General features: G+C 54.8%; 2 protein-coding genes across 7 annotated transcripts in view; both read left to right on the top strand.

Moving 5' to 3' along the window:
* The window catches only part of LOC100090442 (phospholipid-transporting ATPase FetA-like), a 130553-nt gene extending 119358 nt beyond the window's left edge, over positions 1 to 11195 (top strand). For all 6 annotated transcript variants that reach the window (XM_029060291.1, XM_029060290.2, XM_029060292.2 and 3 more), the window contains 5 exons: positions 4180 to 4263; positions 6448 to 6693; positions 8380 to 8518; positions 8858 to 8988; positions 9474 to 11195. In XM_029060291.1, the coding sequence (XP_028916124.1) occupies positions 4180 to 4263; positions 6448 to 6693; positions 8380 to 8518; positions 8858 to 8988; positions 9474 to 9671 (798 nt within the window). In that variant the 3' untranslated portion in view covers positions 9672 to 11195. The remainder of the gene's footprint in view (positions 1 to 4179; positions 4264 to 6447; positions 6694 to 8379; positions 8519 to 8857; positions 8989 to 9473) is intronic.
* A 2395-nt stretch (positions 11196 to 13590) lies between these two features.
* RUSC2 (RUN and SH3 domain containing 2) overlaps positions 13591 to 20551 on the top strand; it is a 72603-nt gene continuing 65642 nt past the window's right edge. Inside the window, exon 1 of the mRNA XM_029060031.1 lies at positions 13591 to 13783. The gene's annotated coding sequence lies outside the window, so the exon portion shown is untranslated. The remainder of the gene's footprint in view (positions 13784 to 20551) is intronic.

Raw genomic sequence — 20551 nt, 5'->3', positions numbered from 1 at the left:
CAATCTCACTTAAGTACAGTGGTCTGCACACATTTAGTGCTCAGTAAATGGCACTGATGATTGGATGATTGATTTTTTGTGTGTGTGGTATTTGTTAAGCGCTTACTATGGGCCAGGCATGGTTCTAAGAGCTGGGGTAGATACAAGATCATCAGGTTGGACCCAGTCCCTGTCCCACATGGAGCTCATGGTCCTAATCCCCATTTTACAGATGAGGTACCTGAGGCACATAGAAGCGAAGGGACTTATAATAATAATAATAATAATAATGATGTTGGTATTTGTTAAGTGCTTACTATGTGCAGAGCACTGTTCTAAGCGCTGGGGGAGATACAGGGTCATCAGGTTGTCCCACGTGAGGCTCACAGTTAATCCCCATTTTACAGATGAGGGAACTGAGGCATAGAGGAAGTGAAGTGACTTGCCCACAGTCACACAGCTGACAAGTGGCAGAGCCGGGATTCGAACCCTTGACCTCTTTCCACTGGGAGTAGGAGGACCTGGGTTCTAATCCTGGCTCTGCCATTTGTCTGACCTTGTGTGACTTTGATCAAGTCACTTAACTTCTCCGTGCCTCAGTTATCTCACCTGTAAAATGGGGATTGAGATTGTGAACCCCACATGGCACATGGACTGCGTCCAACCCGATTAGCTTGTATGCATCCCAGCACTAAGTATAGGTGTTTTTTTTTTTTATTGAGGACTTACTGGGGGTAGGCCACTGTACTGAATGTTTGGGAAAGTACAGTAGAACAGAATTGGTGAACACAATCCCTGCCAAAAGGAGTTTACTGTAAACAGGCTCAGTGTTCTTTCCCCCAAAATGGCCACTGGAAATACACCATTTAACATCCCGAACTTTTCCCTCATACCGATCTTGGATTATTGTTCATGAAGCTGTCTAAATTCTCTTGAACTTTCTAATGTCCTGAACATTTCCTTCCACCTCCTTAGCATTTCTCTCCAATAATCCGTCCAAGAATCTTTTTCACTCTTCTAGAGGCTTCCAACATTCCCGGTTTCCCTGCCCACCCTCTTTCCCATGAATGTTTTTAAGTACTGCAGCTAGGACACCCCTCTTGTGTTAATGAATTTCATACATTTTCCGTTTGCCGTGGACAATTCCTTTACTTGTCTTGAGCCGTCGAATTTCACGGAGTGCCCTTCTCCCTGGTGTTGTGGGATTTGGTGAACAATAATTCTGTGGTTTTCAATTTTGTACATTTCAATCAGTTCTCAGCCTTTATCTTTCAATCAGTGGTATTTATTGAGCACTTACTTTGTGCAGAGCACTGTACTAAATGCTTGTCAGATTTAATCCCTTTTCAATCTGTCCTCAACTGCAAGCTGCTCTCTCTATTTGATCATCTTGGTCTTGTACCTTCTTTATATTTTCCAGATCTCTTCTCACTCAATCAATGATATTTACTGAGCGCTTACTATGCACAAATACTGTACTAAGCCCTTGGGAAAGTACAGTACAACAGAGTTGGTAAATGTAATCTGTGCCCACAAGGAGCTTGCAATCTTCAGGAGGAGACAGACTAAAATAGATTAGGGTTGGGGGCAAGGGGTGTCCAGTGCAGTTCCTGGTGTGGATAGATACCCTGCATAGTTTTTATGTCGGGCCAAAACTCTGCCTTTTCTCTTTGTTTTCTGTCCCCTTCTTGATGAGTCCAACATTTCCTTGGCTTTTTCGGCTGCCCTCACACACTGAGCCAAAGGCTTAAACAACAGTTCGCAGTAACCCTGTGATTTCATTCCTGAGTCACGACAGCTCGAGGTTCATCATCGCAGTTAGGATGATTTTTCCGAAGGTTTCTGCCATGTACTTGTTCACTTCGAAACTTACCTGCTGGTTGGTTTTTTTTTCAGCCCATTCATTCAACTTTATGAGATCCTCAAGGGGCTACTCCCCAGCCTCGAGGCCTATCGCCCTCCCCAAAGAGCTTAGCGTAATCAATCAATCCGTTAATCAGTAGTGTTTATTGAGCACGTATGGTGTGCAGACCACAGTACTAAGTGTTTACCTCTAAACCTGGAGATTTCAAAGCATGTTTTCCTCTGCTGGGTCTTTTTGGAAGATTTTAGGTTTTAAAAAGTCCTAGCATCGATACCTAGGAGACCCCACTTTCACTTCACTCCCCCATAAAGTGGCCATGTAGCCCTTCATTCTTCGCTTCATTTGCTGTCTTTAAGCTCTGACAGATCCTTCCCTTCAAATACGTGATCGCTTGATTTTTGTAATAAAAGATTTTAATTTGCTCAGTGCTCTCCGAAGCACTTTCCCAGCAGTCATCAGATCAGATCCGCTAGACCACTCTACCTCCCAAACAATTATAAGAAGCTTTGGTCTGGAGCCTTGTCAAAGGCCTTTTGAAAATCGAAATAGATTTTTTTTTCTCCAACTCCCTTCTCTCCACGTGATTTTCTCAACCCATAAAGCTCTGCAGCAGATTAGTGAGATCGTGGTGCTTTACCCACCAGCTTGTCCTTTCTCCTCCCACAGAGAAGCTCGGTACTAATCAGTCGATCGATCAATCAATAGAATCTATTGACTTCGGGCTTTCATTCTCAGAACACCGAAAGGATCATTGACCCCTCACCCCTCTCATCCATCACCTCTCAACAACACAATCCCCACACACCCCAAGCAATTGAGAATCTCTCCCTTGACCTCTCCCAGAGGTCAAGAGTCAGTCACTTCCCTACTGGGTAGGTCTAATCCAAACGGCTCCTGCTTCCTTCTTAGCCCCTTTCCTTCTGTGTTATGTCTTCAGTGGGGATTAGGAACGACCATTTATCTGATGTATCCAAATATCCCTTTATCCTCTTTATCTCTGTTTGGCTCTGCTCTGCTCCAGACTAAACAATCCCACATCCTCAAGCCCGTCACCAGGCTCCCCATCGTTCTTGTGCCCCTCCTCTCTTAAGTTCTCAGCTTGGAGCTTCCAGAAGAGGAAACAGTGGGAAGGGGCAGCGGGGAGATTGAGTGTCCAGAGGAGCTGGTCCTAGAGATAGAGTGAGCGTGAGTTCCCAGATGACATTTTCCTCCTGGGATGCCAAGCCTGGAGGAAAACATTGAGTACTTACAGGGAGTTGGGGAGGTGCAGGAAGTCTGGTTAAGAGACTGGGACTCGGACTGCTTCTCTGGTCTTTTTTTGAGTAGTGGACTGGGGTCCAGCCTTACTGCCCACACTCTTGTCCCAGAGCATAGCGCCCAAGTCTCTCCTAATCTTCGCCCTCCCCTTGATATGGACCAGTGGCAAGTGCTTAGATAGGCGCTGATCAACCCAGAGTCAGATTTCTCTGCGTACCGAGAGGAATCTGTCTCGGTGGAAAGAGCCCGGGCTTGGGAGTCAGAGGTCATGGGTTCAAATTCCAGCTCTGCCGCTTGTCAGCTATGTGACTTTGGGCAAGGCATTTCACTTCTCTGTGCCTCAGTGCCCTCACCTGTAAAATTGGGTATTAAGACCGTGAACCCCATGTGGGACAACCCAATCTCCTTGTACCCTCCCCAGTGCTTAGAACAGTACTTTGCTTAATAAATGTAATTTGCTTAATAGTAAGTGCTTAATAAATGTCATCATTATTATTATTATTAGAGTTAGGAACTGAGTTAATGCTAAGAGTAGGAAAGGGTAGGGTAGGGATAAAGTGAGTGATAAGTCAAAGGATAGGGTTGGGAATAAAGGGAGCCAGAATTTGCACTATTGGAATTTTACATTCCAAGTTGGACAATTGTGATGCTGAGTTATGTTGATCTATGTGAGGCAGAGTCTTCCCTGCTGGATATAGGAGGTTCTGAGATTCCTCAGGAGAAGCGAATGAGCAGGAGAAAGTTTTCCCCAAGCGCTTTGGCCCGGCCAACAGCGAGGCTGGCCTTCCATGGGCCAGGTGACCCAGCCATGGGCTTCATCCCGTAGGCAGGCTTGCAGGGGGACAGCTACAGCCAATCTGGACACAGGCCGAAGGAGAGTCTGCCCGGTGTCCCACTGAAGCGAGTCTACCAACTCCCACGTGCTTCATACAGTGCTGTGCACACAGTAAATGCTCGATAAATACCACTGACGGATCGATAGGAACGCTGATCGGGGATTAGTGAATCTGGACCCAATGGGGAGGATTCTTTAGTTAGATGGCATTGACATGCATTTCCGTTTTGCTTTATCTCCACAGACCGTGTATGATGAGTGGTTCATCACTTTGTACAACCTTGTCTACACCTCCCTCCCTGTGTTGGGAATGAGCCTCTTCGATCAGGTGGGTTTCCTGAAAATTACCTGGGTCAGGGTCTTCTTAAATGAAGGCCAGGGCCTCCCTGCTCTGTGAAATCTGTTTTCCATGCTTGCGGCCCAGATCTGGAGCAAGGCAAAAATGGTGACTGTTGGTCATCTAATCTCTCCCCATCTGCCCTGGGGTCCACTGGGTGAGCAGACCCCTGAGGTGAGGAAAAAGGGAGGGAAGTGCCTACCCTCAAAGGCTGGAGCCAGGGAGACCAGTGTGGAGGTAGATAAGTAATCTAATCAGGAGATGACTAGAGTTTGTTCCAGGAGGGTGGCAGGGTGGGAAAAGGAGGGGTAGATCCAGAAAATATCGTGGATTAAAAAAGATCGGGTTTAGATGTAGATTGGCTCTGAGAAGTAAAGACCAGAGAGGAGTCGGAGAGAACACCAGTGATGTGAGTTTCTGAGACAGAAGAATGGTGGACTTGTCGACTGTGATGGGAATGTGAGAAGAAGGAGGGATTTGGAAGAGAAGAGAAGAGGAGGAGTTCACTTTGGGCCATATAGAGTTTAAGCTGCCAACAGGACATCAGTTTGGAGATGTTCTGGAGGTAAGAGGATAAGCTTGAGGAGGAGTTCAAACTGATGAAGTAAATTTTGGAGTCATCCATATCGAAATGGTAGCTAAATCAATCGGTTATGCAATGAATAGTATTTATTAGGCACCTACTCTGTGCAGTGCACTGTGCTAAGTACTTGAGAGGGTACAGGAGAGTTAGTAAACATGATCCCGGCCCTCAAGGAGCTAGGAATCTAGCGAGGAAAACAAACATTAAAATAAATTAAATTAAACGGGATGCAATAGGAGATAAAGATATGTACATAAATGAGAGTGAGTGGGAGGAAGTGCTGAAGTGGCAGGAGGGGGTGAAATAGAGTGGAGGGATGAGAGTAATCGGGGAAGGCCTCCTGGAAGAGATGTGATTTCAGAAGGGCCTCCAAGATGGGGAGAGCAGTGGCCTTCTGGATGTGAAGAGGAAAGGCGTTACAGGAGGAAGGGTAGGCGTGCCCAAGGCCTTTAGGCAATTAAAAGGATCAGTGAGTAAGGTTGGCCTGAGAGGTGTGAAACATATGAACTGAAATGTAGCGGAAGGAGGGTAAACAGTGGGGAGAGAGCTGGTTGAATGGCCTAAAGCCAATGGTCAGGAGTTTCTGCTTGATGGGCCGAGGAACGAGCGAAATGTGCACGAAACAATGTTTTAGAAAAGTGATTTGGGCAGCAGAGCGAAATATGGATGGAGAGGGGAGAGGCAGGAGGCTAATAGAGTAATCAAGGTGGGATATGACAAGTTCTTTGGACCAGCTTGGTGGCAGTTTGGATGGAGAAGAGGGAGGTGAAGGAAAAACAGACAGAATTGGTGCTGGATTGAATATAGGAGTTGAAAGAAAGAGAGGAGTCAACAGTGTGGTGTTGACAGCAGGGGTGTGGTCAACAGTGAAGGGAATGTGTGGCGGAGGAAGAGATTTGGGAGAAGAGATGAGTTCAGTTTGGGATTCGACGGGCTTGAGATGTTGGAGGCCAATTCACGCGGCGATGTCCTGGAGGGAGAAGTCGTTGAGAGAGGTCAGGGTCAGCGAGGTAGATTTGGGAGTCGTCTACTTAGGGGTGGTAATTGAAGCCGCAAGAGAGGATGAGCTCCCCCAGGGAGTGAGGGTAGATTGAGAATAGAACGGGACGCCAAACTGAATCTCGAGGGACCGTTCAGGAGTGTAGGGCAGACCGAGAAGCGGTGATCAGGGAGGTAGGAGAAGAACCAGGAGAAGCCATTATCAGAAAAATATCAAGATTAGCTAAAACCATATGAGAGGACTTCTCCCTACTCTTTCTCAACTGCCCTACCTCATTGACTCTTAGACCCTCTCTTCCCCTCACTGGATTCAGCCCTGCAGGAAGTGGACCTGGGTGTTGTGGGGGGCTCGGGGGCGGAGGGAAGGTGGGGTGGAGGAGAGCTGAATGGAGCTTGGAGATGTCACCATTTCAGCTCTTAAAGGCTGAATCCTATCGAGACACGGTACACACGAGTTGGATCCAGGTAGGTGAATCATTTCTTCCGAGGAACGGGTCGTGGTAAGAGTGAGAGACTGTGGGCCTTTGGCCTGGGTGGGAGCCCGGGACCTCAGTTTCCTTCACCACCCGCTGAGCTGATGACTCTGCCCTCAGGACGTGAACGATTACTGGAGCCTGCGTTTCCCAGAGTTGTACGAGCCAGGCCAGCACAATCTCTACTTCAACAAGCGGGAGTTCATCAAGTGCATGGTTCATGGCATCTACAGCTCCCTCATTCTCTTCTTCGTGCCCTTTGGGACAGTCTTCAACTCAGTGCGGAGTGACGGCAAGACCATCTCAGACTACCAGTCCTTCGCGCTGATGGCCCAGACCTCCCTGCTCATGGTGGTGTCTGTCCAGGTACTGTGGTCATCCTGGGCCTACTTGTAGGTCCTGAAAGTTCCTCAGGACCTAGTGTGGGGAAGGGAGGGGGGAAAGGGATTCGAGGTCCAAGAGGGCAGGCTGAGGAGGACACGGGGCAGGGAATACAGCACGAAAGGGTTGCCATATATTGACCCCCCGCCCCGGCACAACTCGGTCAGTGGGAGAGACGAGAATGTCCTGAGTTCCTGAGGCCAAATTCCTAGCCAATATTTGCGGATGGGAGACTGGACATCCGAGTTTGATTGGGATATGACCTTCTCTCCAGAGTTCTCCACCTGTTTGTTACCCTGGGTAGGTGGGCCCCAGCATCACAGGGTTCTAATCACAGTGCGCCCCCTTAGCCAGCCAGTGCCAGTCAGACATTCAGTGTCAGAAGGCCAGCCAACCGGAGGGTCTGGTAGCCTGGAGACAAAGGTGAAGAGGCGGTCCCAGAGGGGCCAGAGGGGGAAGAAATGGAGGAGGAGCTGGCAGGGGAGGCTGGAAGAAGAGGAGGAGGAGGAGGAAATGGACGGAGGTCAGGCAGGTTGACAGAACCTTCCCCTGACAGACCCACATGTAGTCCAGGGTTGCTGGCTGCACAGCGAAAGGCGGTGATGGGCAGCACCAGAGTCTGCCGGCGTGGTGACTGTCCTTGAGAAGGATAAACACCAACCAGGGTCTCTGCCTTGCCCCTTCCTTGGCTTGGGAGCTTAATTCCATCATAGCCTCCTCACCGGGTGGAAGGGAGCCTCTGAGGACACAAGGCCCCTCCCCAGGGATTCGGAAGTTAGCAGAGCAATGGCTGGAAGCCAGACTGACCCATCGGGATCCTGGGAAAGCCTCAGACGGGCCGGTGCCTGCGTGGGGTGATCTGGGCTCTGTCCACCATCCCGGGGAATGAGCCAGGGAACGGAGCGGTCGGTGATGGAGCGGCAGCCAAAAGCAAACAGTCTTCCGCTCCTCATGCCGCCCCCACCCCCACTCTCAAGCCTTTGTATTGGAAATTTCCCGGAACAGTCAGCTCTCCTAGAACACGTGCTTTCATTAGGTGTTCTGGTGGAGAAAAGCCACTGGCAGGAACGGGGACTGTCCTTCAGGCAAGGTGGTGTCGGAAGAAGCGGTCGTGCCCGAACTCACGACACTAGAACGTAGCATGGGATTCTCAGAACCCAACTTTCCTTAAATAAGGGGCTCATGGAGGACATTACCCCAGCCTGTGGCCAGAAGCCCTGGCTCCACGTTTTGAAGCCAGTCCAGCCTTGAGGAACTGGCAGCCTGTACTTTCCCACTGCTGTTGAGGTAACTGAGCAAATAATAATAATTACAGTGCTTGTTAAAGCGCTTGCAATGTGCCAAGCATCGTTCTAAGCACTGTGGTCGATACAAGTTGATCAGGTTGGACACAGTCCCTGTCCCACACGGAGCTCACGGTCTCAATCCCCGTTGTACCGATGAGGTCACTGAGGCCCAGAGAAGTGAAGTAACTTGGCCGAGGTCATACAGCAGACACGTGTCAGAGCCGGGATTAGAAGCCAGGTCCTTCTGACTCCCAGGCCTGTCCTCTATCTCACTACACCCCGCTGGCCCAGGGCAGCTTCCTACCATTCTTTTCCAGAGCTGGAGGAGCCCTCGGTCCCCGGGTTCGGCTCACCCTGGCGCTCTGCCGGCTTCTGCTCATTTCAGATTGGTCTGGACACAGCCTACTGGACAGCGGTGAACCAGTTCTTCATCTGGGGTAGCCTGGCAGTCTACTTTGCCATCACCTTCACCATGTACAGCGACGGAATGTACCTCATCTTCACCAGCTCCTTCCGTTTCATCGGTCAGTGTCCTCCCACTCCCCCGGCGTGCGTCCCGCGCACGTGGCCCGACCTCCCGAGACAGCTCGGCCAGGTTCCCGTCAAGCCCAAGGCACTGGGGCCGGGTTTCGGGGAGGAGGGGAGGCGGGCGAGGGAAGGCACTCCGCTCGGCGGACGGCGGGCCTGGGCCTAGCGTCGCTTCCCTGGCCACAGAGCCGCTGCCAGGGAGCCCGCGGCGTGGAGCCGTGGCGGGAGCTCGGAGCCCACGCGGAGTTGAGATGCAGGGAGCTGCCCCCGAGAAGGGGAAGGTAAAACCCGGCGTCTCCTTCGCCCAGCTCAGCCCTGTCTGTCCTCTCTCCCAGGGACGGCTCGAAACACTCTGAACCAGCCGGAAGTGTGGCTGTCCATCTTCCTGAGCGTCATCCTCTGCATGCTACCTATCGCCGGATACAGGTTCCTCAAGGCTGAACTCAAGCCCACAACGAATGACAAGGTGAGGGAGGGCGACTGTAGGCCTTTGGGGCCCCCAACCTCAGCTGTCCTCTCCCCTCCCTCCCCTCTGCCTCCCCAGAGCGGCGCGGGCCCGTGAGTCCCCCTGGGCCGCAGGGACCCCCTCGTTCGGGGTCCCAGAGAGGAGGCTCCCCGGGGAATCCGGAGGCAGTGTGGGCACAGGGAAGCACAGCCAGGTCCGGGCCACGGAGGGTGCAAGGGAGGCCTGGGGCTGGGATCACTGAAAACAAACCAAAAAAAATCAGGCGGAACTGGAAGAAGGAAACAGGGACACGCGGGGCCAGTGATGAGGTTAAATGGGCTTTGGATTAGCGACCGACTCACTGGCTAATTGGCCGGCAACTGACAAACTGATCAGTCCACCGCCCGGCTGTCTGTCAGCCTCTGCGGCCCGGGCCCCCTCCGGGCCGGCTGTAGGCCGCGTCCCCGTCCCCGTGCGCCCTGACCTCCGCGTGCTCTGGTCGCCAGGTCCTGCGCAAGATCCGTGAGTCCATGAAGAAGCCACTGCCGCCCCCGCCCAAGGCCCGGCTGAGACGGACGAGCTCGCGCCGGTCCGGCTACGCCTTCTCCCACCAGCACGGCTTCGGCGCGCTCATCACCTCGGGGAGGAACATGCGGGCCAAGTCACCTTTCGCCACTACGGGAACCTACTCCCCCAACAAGTGAGACTCGAAGGGGAGGCCGGGGGCTGGCCTCCTCCCCGGCCCAGTTCAGGCGGCCGCTCTGCGGCTGCCGCTTCGGTTCTCCCCGTTTCTTCCAGGCCGCAATTCCTCTCCAACTCCAGTTCCTTTTCAGACGACGCAGCCGTCCGTCCGCGGGGGCGAGGCCCGAGCTCAGGTCCCCACGACCTCCGGCAGCGGCAGGGGCCCAGCCACTCGGCTGCCTGCGCCGTCACGGGCGGCAGGGGGTGCCTAGGCCGAGGCCTGGCACCCGGGCCCTCTTCGATACATACCTCAGCGTGAGCCCAGAGACGGTAAGGGGACCCCGGCCCCAGACAGCCTCGGCTTGGGCTTGGCTAGTCGGCATTTCGGCGGCAACTAGAAGGCTCCTTCCCTAAGGCCGCCAACACTTCATTAGTCCCAAGTCTTGGATCCCTGGCTCCGAGGGGCTTGGACTGATCTGGGCTCTCGAGATGCACTAAGATGGACACCAGAAACACTAATTCTCCCGGCTCTGGGAAGGGCCCGACTTTGCACCTCCGTGCTATTTCCCAGGCTGCTTTCGCTGCTCCCGTCGGCTGCGGTGAGCCCAACGCTCCAAAGGGGCCGGTGGGTATCGGCGATGAGGTTGAAGCGCGCTTTCACTGCTGTCCGAAAGAGGATCTCCCGGGAGCTCCCAAGCCTTCTTTCAAGTCTAGAGAGTCTCACTCTGGGTTTCAAAGGACTCTTTCCTAACAGAGGTGAAAAGCGTGGCGAAAACCTTGTATGGATGATCTCTAAGACCCACATACATGCGCGTGCGCGTATGCACACGGCTCAGTCAGGATAGTAAATCCACTCGGTAGCTCCCCCCGCTCGAGATCCAAGATCAAAGGGGCAGTGAGAGCCCAAGGGATCATTGAAGTTAGAGGGCGACAGGTTCATGTTGGGAGGAAATCTCATTCCTGCAAGGATTCTCGGGCTAAGCCACGGTGATTTGAGTACACTACATGGGGAAAAGAGAGCAGAAGAAAGTTCGGGGGCATCAACTCTATCCAGCGGACACCCGCTGCCGCCTCAGCTCCAGAAAGCGAGGAGGAGACACCGTCTACGGGGGATTTGGTTGGCAGGTCCTGGATTTACCCCCGAAAGAGGGGCCGTAACCCCAGCGTCCCGGTTGCCTACTGGTCCCTGGGACATTTCTCCCCCCATCCTCTTCCCATTTAACTCCAAGGCCGTAGCCCAGGGGAGATGGGGTGGTTAAGGGGCAGCGTCGAGAGAAGGGATGCAGGAGGAAAGGGACCATCAACCCCGTGAATTCTCCCCGCCCACTCGCGCTCCCTTCTTGATCCGAAAACGCGCGTCAAGTCCCGGGAAACGGAGGAAGTGGGTCGGGCGGTGGTTTGGAACGTCTGGACTTGTTCCAACAAGCAGAGGAGGGCTAGGGGAAGGACTGGGATGAAGAAAAGAAGACAGAGGCTGTTGACTCTGGAAAGAATTTGTACAGACTTGGATAATTGTGTTTTTCAAATAAAAAATTCATGGTTTATGAGCAGCGTGGTTGGGTGCGGTCTCGGGGGCCATCCGAGTAGGGCGATGGGTATTCGTAGGGTCTAGTAGGAAATATCTGCCACCTTGTTGGGGAATCGGGAGCCAGGACACCTCGGCCGCTCCCCTCTCCGTTGGAGGGAAACTGGGCTGCCCAAGGTTCAGAGCGAACTGGGGCAGCCGGGCGGAGTCCGAGAGACGGGGTGGCCAGCGGCCTCTCGGAAAATCTGCCCAGCCGTCGGGATCACATCCAGGGTCCCCCATCGCTAATGCTCCATCGTTTCCTCTTGCCTCCTTCTGAAGGATCTGACTCTCCGGGTCAATCGATCAAGGTTTACTTATCGAGGGCTTACTGTGTGCAGAACACCGTGCTAAGCGCTTGGGAGTAGAATGGAACAATAAACAGACACATTCCCTGCCCACAAGGAGGTTTTCAGCCTACAGGGGAAGACAGGCTGTGTGACCCTGGGCAAGTCGCTTCACTTCTCTGGGCCTCAGTTACCTCATCTGCGAAATGGGGATTGAGACCGTGAGCCCCACGTGGGACAGGGACTGCGCCCAACCCGATTTGCTTGTGTCCACCCTTAGTAATAATAATAATAATGTTGGCATTTGTTAAGCGCTTACTTTGTGCAGAGCACTGTTCTAAGCGCTGGGGTAGACACAGGGGAATCAGGCGGTCCCACGTGGGGCTCACGGTCTTAATCCCCATTATTACAGATGAGGTAACTGAGGCACAGAGAAGATAAGTGACTTGCCCACAGTCACCCAGCTGACAAGTGGCAGAGCTGGGATTTGAACTCATGACCTCTGACTCCCAAGCCCGTGCTCTTTCCACTGAGCCAGTGCCCGGCGCGTAGTAAGTGCTTAGCAAATACCACAGTTATTATTATTATATTATTAATGGAAATGAAAACACTGCGACAGAATCGGTTGACACATTCCCTGCCCACAAGGAACTTGTAGTCTGAGGGATCGCTGCGGGCAGGGAATGTGTCTGTTTATTATGTCGTACTCTCTCAATCGCTTAGTACAGTGTTCTGCACACAGTTAAGCGCTCAATGAATACGTTCGATTGAGGGAATGGGCCAAAGCTTAATTAATGTCGGGCGAGAGTCTGGACCCAGGTTAGTTTAGGCCCACACTGCCTTCGGGGGCGGGCGTCGGCAAGCTCATTCATAGGGAGGTTTGTGCCCAGGACCCCCCACCAACGCCTGGGGGGAGGGAGTGGGGGACACGAGGCAGAGCCGCCTAGGAGGAAAAAGGGGAAATCGAGTCCGCGGGGCTTCGGCCAAAACCCGCCGGCCCGAGTTCGGCGGGATCCGGAGAGAGTTTGGGCAGGAGGCGGCGATGGGGGGGGGGGGGGGGGGGCGGTATAAGAGAAGCAGCGTGGCTCATTGGAAAGAGCCCGGGCTTGGGAGTCAGAGGTCATGGGTTCGAATCCCGACTCCGCCACTTGTCAGCTGGGTGACTCTGGGCGAGTCACTTCACTTCTCTGGGCCTCAGTTCCCCCATCTGTCAAATGGGGATGAAGACTGTGAGCCCCACGTGGCACAGCCTGATCACCTTGTGTCCCCCCAGCGCTTAGAACAGTGCTCGGGGAAGCAGCGTGGCTCAATGGAAAGAGCCCGGGCTTGGGAGTCAGAGGTCATGGGTTCGAATCCCGACTCTGACCCTTGTCAGCTGTGCGACTGGGGGCAAGTCACTTCACTTCTGTGGGCCTCAGTTCCCTCATCTGTAAAACGGGGATGAAGACCGGGAGCCTCACGTGGGACGACCTGGTTACCCTGTCTCCACCCCAGCGCTTAGAACAGTGCTCCGCACGCAGTAAGCGCTTAACAAATACCAACATTATTATTTATTATAATTTGCATATAGTAAGTGCTTAACAAATACTATTATTATTATTATGGGGGTGGGGCGAGGCGAGGTGGGACGGATAAGGGATGTGGGTGGGGCTTCGTCGGGCTGGGGGCGGGGCTTAGGGGACTGGTTGGGGGCGGGGTTTCGGCGGGCGTGGGGTGTGACGGACAGGGGTTGTGGGCGGGGCTTAGGCAAGTTGTGGGCGGGGCCCATCCGGGCTGTGGGCGGGGCTTACCCTGATTGAGGGCGGGGTCTAGACGGGTCGTGGGGGGGGGTCTTAGACGGCTGGTGGGCGGGGCTTGGACGGGTTGTGGGCGGGGCTTCGTCTGGTGGTGGGCGGGGCTCGGCCTGGTTGAGGGCGGGCTTTAGACGGGTCGTGGGCGGGCCTTAGCCTGGGTTGTGGGCGGGGCCTGGACCGATTGTGGGCGGGGCCCACCAGGGTCGTGGGCGGGGCTTGGCCGGGCGGGGCGGGGTTTAGCCAGACCGTGGGCGGGGCTTGGCCTGGTGGTGGGCGGGGCTTGGACCTGTGGGCGGGGCTCCCCGCTCCCTCCTCCCGCGCTGCCGCGTTGGGATGAAGCGAAGGCACCGACGTCCCGGACCGGACCGGACCGAGGCGGGCCGAGGAGGAGCAGGCAGGACCGGGACAGGGGAGGCCCGGGCCGCGGGATGCAGCCCGGGAGGCCGGGGCGGAGGAGGAGGCGACGGCCGCCGCTCGGGCCCCAGGCCGAGGTAGGAGCCTGCCCACCCCCCGGGGTCTCTGCAGGGGGGTCGGAGGGGGTCTGCCGACAGGTGGGGAATGGGGGCTTCGAGAGAGAGAGAGGGAGGCCTGGCCCCTCCGCAGCGCTGCATCCTGCTCTCCGGGCGCACAGCGCAGGGCTCCGCGCACGGCCGGCGCTCGCTCGGTGCCCACGAATGAATGGGGGAGACGCCGGGAAGGGGAGGGCGCTTTCGGCTCGGTGTGGGCGGGGAATGTGTCCGCTGGGTGGTAGAGTGGACTCTCCCGAGCGCTTAGCGCAGGGCTCGGCTCGCCGTGAGCGCTCGATCGGAACGATTGCGAGGATGACGGATGAGAGGGGCAGGCCCTCGTCCGCCGCAGCGGCACGGGAGTCACCGGGCGGCTCCCCCTCCCCCGTCAACCTCGGGGGTCTCTCCTCCCCCCCGGGGACCCCCATCCCGAGACCCCTCCCCCCGCCCCCCCAGGACCCCTCCCTCCCAGGACCCCTCCTCTGCCCCCCCCCCCGGAACCCCTCCCTTCGGGACCCCTCCTCTGTCCCCCCAGGACCCCTCCCTCCCAGGACCCCTCCTCTGCCCCCCCCCAGAACCCCTCCCTTCGGGACCCCTCCTCTGTCCCCCCAGGACCCCTCCCTCCCAGGACCCCTCCTCTGCCCCCCCCCGAACCCCTCCCTTCGGGACCCCTCCTCTGTCCCCCCCCAGGACCCCTCCCTTCGGGACCCCCCCTCCGGACACCTCCCTTGCCCCCCCCCCCCAGCCCCGGGACCCCTAGCCCGGCCCCCCGGGATCCTCCCTCCGGGTCCTGCCCATCGCCCCCGCAGCCGGACCCCGGGGGCCTCTCTCCGCTGCACAGTCAAAATGAGCCTGAAGGACCCCCCCAGCCCCCGGGGAGAAGGGGGTGCAGGTCGGCTTGATCAATCTTTCGATGCTATCTATCGAACGCCTGCCACTACTGATAACTGTGGCGCTGGCGAAGGGTCAGGCACCGCCCGAAGCGCTGGGACGGATCCTAGGACATCGCGTGGGGCGCCGTCCCTGTCCCAAGTGGGGCTCCCGGTTTCCAGAGGAGGTAACCGAGGCCCAGAGAAGGGAAGCCACCTGCCCTAGGTCACCCGGCGGACAAGCAACGGGGCCGGGATCAGAACCCAGACCCTCCTGACTCCCAAGCCCGTGCTCGGTCCACTAGGCCGTGCCGCTTCTCTATGTAGGGAGCACCGTGCTGAGCGCCTGGAGTGTAAGAGTCAAAGAACGAGCGGAGACGTTCCCTGCCCATAACGAGCTTGAGGTCCAGAGGGAGAGACGGGCGTAAATACAAATACTAAGTCGTTTATGATCTAGAATTTAAAGGTATGTACGGAAGGGTTGGGAATCAAACGCCCAAAGGTCACAGATCCGAGTTCACGGTCGGCGCAGAAGCGAGAGCCGGTCGGGAAAGAGAGGGCTCCGTCCGGGAAGGCTTCTTGGAGATGGTGTGACCTTTGTGATGCTTTGGAGGCGGAGAGAGTGGCGGCCTGGCCTATGGAGGAGGAGGGAGTTCCAGGCGAGGGGGAGGACGTGGGAAAGGGGTCGGTGGCGAGATGGATCGGGGCCCGGCGAGTGAGCTGGCGCTAGAGGAGGGGATTGGGCGGGACGGGCCGTAGCGGAACAGTGCTTTGCACGTAGTAAGCGCTGAACAAATGCCGTCATTATTATCAGTAGTAGTAGATCAGCGAGGTAAGGAAGGACGGGGCTAACTGATGGCGTGCTCTAAAGCCCACGGTAAGGAGTTTCTGTTCGACCCCAAGGTGGATGGGCAGCGGGTGATGAGCGGGCAGACGTGGACTGAACGTTTTTGTTGAAAAGTGAGCCGTGCGGCAGAGCGAAGGAGGGGCCGGAGTGGGGGGAGACAGGAGGTCAGCAAAAGAGGCCGACGCAGTCATCGAGGCGGGATAGGATGAGGGCTCGGATCAACGTGGAAGCAGTTTGGACGGAGGGGAAGGAGTAGATTTTAGCAATGGGTCCGTAGGAGCTCGGTGCCTTTGGACGCTCCGTGGAGATGTCTTAATCTGGGGGCGGGGGCCGGCGGGATGGTTCGCCTTCGGGGTCCACAGTCCAAGGTTTCCAAAAGCGGAAAGGAAACGGGGCCACCTGGGCCGCAGGAGGACTTTTCCGCGGGCTTCCCGCCGAGGAGAGAGGGGCGAGCCTGGGGCGGCGGGGGAGGCACAACGGGCTGCTTGCTGCCGCGGCTGCCCAGGAAGGAAAGCTCCGGGGTAAAGCCTGAGTGACCCAGCTGACGTGTGCAAGAATGAACAGTCAGCAGGAGGAAGCCCTGAGAAAGTCAGCAAGGGGCAATCGGCTCCGCCGGGCCAGAGACCCGCTGCCAGGCCTCAAAGCCTCAGTCCCGGTGGCCGGCCGGGCCGGCGGGGAACGCTCAGGACCTCCCTCGGGACCTGGCTCTTTTCTTGGTGGCCCACGGCATATTGGCGGGTGGGATGAGATCGGTTTCGCCAGTTGTCAGCGGCTCACGGGGGAAGGAAGGAAGGGAGGGAGGGAGGGAGGGAGGCGGACAGGGGAACAGACTGAAAGTAGCCCAGTGAGTCAGCGCTAGAAATCAAGTCCTAACCCTCTAGGGAGGGGGCTTTTATAAATTTAGGTCTGGTCCAATTCGGCCCCGATATCCCGGGTGGTCTGGCTCAAGCAGCCATAGTCCTTCCTAATAAGGCACGCCCAGGGGGCCAGAGACGTCTGGAGCAGGTGCTTCTTGTTTGTCTCTGGTCCAGAAAGGGCCGTGCTATTTCAGGAGGTTTTGCAGAGACGACTGTCAGGTCTGAGTCTGAAGCAGACAAAGCCCGTCAGCTGCAAGCTGTGAGGGAGGGGGCGGGCCGAGGTCCGAACCCGTGCCGCTGGGGAGCCTGTCCACACGGCTAGAACCCGGACACCAGTGACGCATCGAATTTCAGACGGAAAGCCTATGTTAAAAGAGAGTTCTGGAATAAAACCACTCGGAAGGTAGAGAAAAGGACCCTTTCTGGCTCCGAGGATGACAGAAACGGAGCGGCTGAAAAACGTATCCCTGTTCGACTGGTACAGTGAGCCCTGGCTCACTCCATGTTCTGTATTCCTGACGAATGATGGGGCAGCACTTCAGATCCACAGTGAGGGATGACTAGGTCTGGCCCACGCCATGAAGGGAATTGGCCCGGCCTAGCGTTCCGCATTTAGGATTTGATGAACTCGCCATCAACGGGCTCTCTTGAACACCCGCCCCCTTCCTGGTGGCTCGGAAACAGACAACATAGGTCCCACCTCTCGGGGTTTAACACTAACCGTTATATTATTCCTGGGTGGTTGGGTTTTTTTTTTTAACTCTTCATTGAGTTGCCGTGCCATTTGCTGGAAAGAGCAATTGGCAACGACGAGACCTGGGTTCTCTACTTGGCTGCGCCCTTGACTTGCTGGTGACCTTGGCTCTCTGTTCTGGACTTCCATTTCCCTATCGCCTAGGAAGGATCGTTCTTGCTCTCCATCCCGCAAGGATAGGTAGGGAGGAAGAAGAGACCCCCCCTTGTGATGATGATGATGGTATTTGTTAAGCGCTTACTATGTGCCGAGCACTGTTCTAAGCGCTGGGGGAGGTACAGGGTAATCGGATTGTCCCACGTGAGGCTCACAGTTTTAATCCCCGTTTTTCAGATGAGGTCACTGAGGCACAGAAAAGTTAAGTGGCTTGCCCGAGGTCACACAGCAGACAAGTAGCAGGGCCGGGATCAGAACCCAGGTCCTCTGACTCCCAAGCCCGTGCTCTTTCCACTGAGGAGGCTCTGTAAAGAAGAGACCGTGTGTGCTCACCTTATACTTTTTATCACCTGTGTTTTTCCCACCAAGGGTAAATGTTTCCACCTGGAGAAACTCAGATCCGATGACCGATTTGGGATCAGAACCGCCCAGTCCGGTGGCTTGGCTTTCCAGGAGTCTTCCGGTCTTTATTGTGTCTCTGCCCCGCTGACTCCTGACATTCCCCAGCTGGAGCCTCTCCAGAGGACTGGAGTGGCCACTTAGTTCTAAGCCCCAAGACCTGTTTCGGAAAATTGGTCACCGTCTCCGAGGTGTCTTCCCCAACCAACTACGGGAACTGGGGCCAGCTTTTCTGCAAGTTTAGAGATTAACTTCCCAAATGGGGGTCCTCTCTCAGAGAAAGAAAAGTTAGCTGAGGGCCTCCTGTCCCCGGTCTTCTTTTTGTGAAGTTTTAATAAAATCCTCAATCTGGTCATGACAGTCTGAGCACGCACCAACTTTTACGAGATGTTCTTCCCCTTGACTCTATTTATCGCCATCGTTCCCGTCTGTCCGTCTCCCCCGATTAGACCGTAAGCCCGTCAAAGGGCAGGGACCGTCTCTATCTGTTGCCGACTTGTTCATTCCAAGCGCTTTGTACAGTGCTCTGCACATAGCAAGCGCTCAATAAATACTATTGAACGAATGAATGACTGTCATTTTCCAAAAAAATCGTTGACTTCCAGGTCTGAGCGAGGCCGTGAAGCATGACTCTGGAATGTGAGAGGAATGGAAGAGGAGTTGTGTAGTCTCCAATACTGCTCACCCTAGAGTCCGTAGAAGCCTGGAGCAGTTGTGTTCATTGGAGTAGGGCAGCTCTTCACAAAAAACTCCTTCCACTCATTTTCTGGCAGAATGGTTTGTTCTTCTGTTGAGTGGTGACATTTAATTTATGATGAGTTGGTCATTTTCCCCATTTACAGAAAAAGGAAACTCTTGTTCCCAAAGGGGAAAAAAAAAAAAAAAAGAAAGCCCTGCCCCCGACTGTTTTCAGGAAGGCTGAGCTACCTTGCCCAAAGCGGAGCTTGCCCTTTCTTGTGCTTCCTCCTCACCTCCCACGCCCCGCTCCTTCAATGACGCCGCCCAGGCCTTTACTAGACTCCAGAAACTGAGCCCGGATCTCAACTCTGCACCTCGATCTCGCCCGGCAGGCCTCCGTCCCAGCCCCGACCTCTCACCTCTGTGATTTCGGCTCTCCTCTTGCCTCCAGGACATCATTCGATTGTAATTATTAAGCGCTTACTGTGCGCAGAGCCCTGTACTAAGCACTTGGGAAAGTACAATACGGCACTAGAGAGTGACCACAATACAGCACTAAAGAGTGGCAATCCCTACTCACAATACAGTCTAGAGACAGATTTGCCCATTTGTTTTGTTTTATTTTGTTGTCTGCCTCTCCCTTCTAGACCGGGAGCCCGTTGTTGGGTAGGGATTGTCTCTGTTGCCGAATTGTACTTTCCAAGTGTTTAGTAAGCGCTCAATAAATACGATTGAATGAATGAATGAAGGAAGGAAGGGAGGGAGGGGGAGAGACACACATCAAGACAAATAAACAGACATCAAAATAAATAAATAAAATTACAGATATTTATACAATAAGTGCTGTGGGGCGGGAAGAGAGGGGAGGAGAGAGTCAGAGTGACAGAGAAGGGAGTGGGAGAAGAGGAGAAGTGGGGCTTAGTCTGAGAAGGCCTCTCGGAGGAGATGTGCCTTCGTTAAGCCTTTGAAGCGAGGGGAGAGTCATTGGCGGATCTGAGGAGGGAGGGTCAGAGGTAGGATGTGGGCTGGGCGACGGCGGCGCGACGGGCGAGATGGAGGCACAGTGAGAAGGCTAAATCTGTCTCGAACTCCTCCTCCCCCCGCAACCCAATCCTCTCCTCCTCCTAACTGTCCCACCGCTCTCTTCTCCATCTCCTAGGCCCAAAACCTGGGCATTAGCTTTCCCTCTTCCCTCTTTCCATCCTCTCTATTCCCACCATAATCCATCAACTTTTCCTCCACAGCACTTCCAAGTCCCTCCCCTGCCTCTCCATCCGTTCCACCCCAGCGCTGGCAGAGGCGCTCGTCATTCTCCAGTCTGGCTCCCGCACAGGGAGGATTGTAGCCGTGCTGTGAAGGTGGAACTGACAGGATTCGGTGACAGATTGACTATGTGGGTTGAACGAGAGAGACGAGTCAAGGATAATGCCAAGGTTTGTGAGACAGGGAGGATGGTGACATCGTCAACAGCGATGGGAAAGTCTTGACTCTTGATTCTATTTATTGCTATTGTTCTTGTCTGTCCGTCTCCCCCGATTAGACTCCCCCGCCAAAAGGCAGGGACCGTCTCTATCTGTTACCGATTTGTCCATTCCAAGTGCTTAGTCCAGTACTCTGCACATAGTAAGCACTCAATAAATACTATTGAATGAATGAATGAATAAATGAATGAATGAAAGTCAGAAGGAGGACAGGGTTGAGATGGGAATCGATCGATCGATCGGTTATTGAGCACTTACTATGTGCAGATCACTGTATTAAGCGCCTGGGCGAGTACAATAGAATTTAGGTTTTTAATGGTATTTGTTAAGGGCGTACTATTTGCCAGGCACCTTTCTAAGCGCTGGGGTAGCTACAGAGTAATCAGGTTGGACGCAGTCCATGTCCCACGTGGGGCTCACAGTCTTAATCCCCATTTTACAGATGAGGTCACTGAGGCCCAGAGAAGTGAAGTGACTTGCCCGAGGTCACACAGCAGACAAGTGGAAGAGCCAGGATTGGGACCCAGGTCCTTCTGACTCCCAGGCCCGTGCTCTATCCCCTGGGCCACCCTGCTTCTCTAGGCCATGCCCTGCCCATAACAAGCTTACAGTCTAGAGGTGGGACTAGTCTAGACATTAATATGAGTAAATAAGTAATTTGTAAGATATAATTTAAAGGGGAAGTGTTGAATGCCACTGCAACCTGAAAGTA

The sequence above is a fragment of the Ornithorhynchus anatinus genome, chromosome 3 (assembly GCF_004115215.2).
Source record: "Ornithorhynchus anatinus isolate Pmale09 chromosome 3, mOrnAna1.pri.v4, whole genome shotgun sequence".
Taxonomy (NCBI): domain Eukaryota; kingdom Metazoa; phylum Chordata; class Mammalia; order Monotremata; family Ornithorhynchidae; genus Ornithorhynchus; species Ornithorhynchus anatinus.
This window is presented reverse-complemented; position numbering and strand designations above follow the sequence as displayed.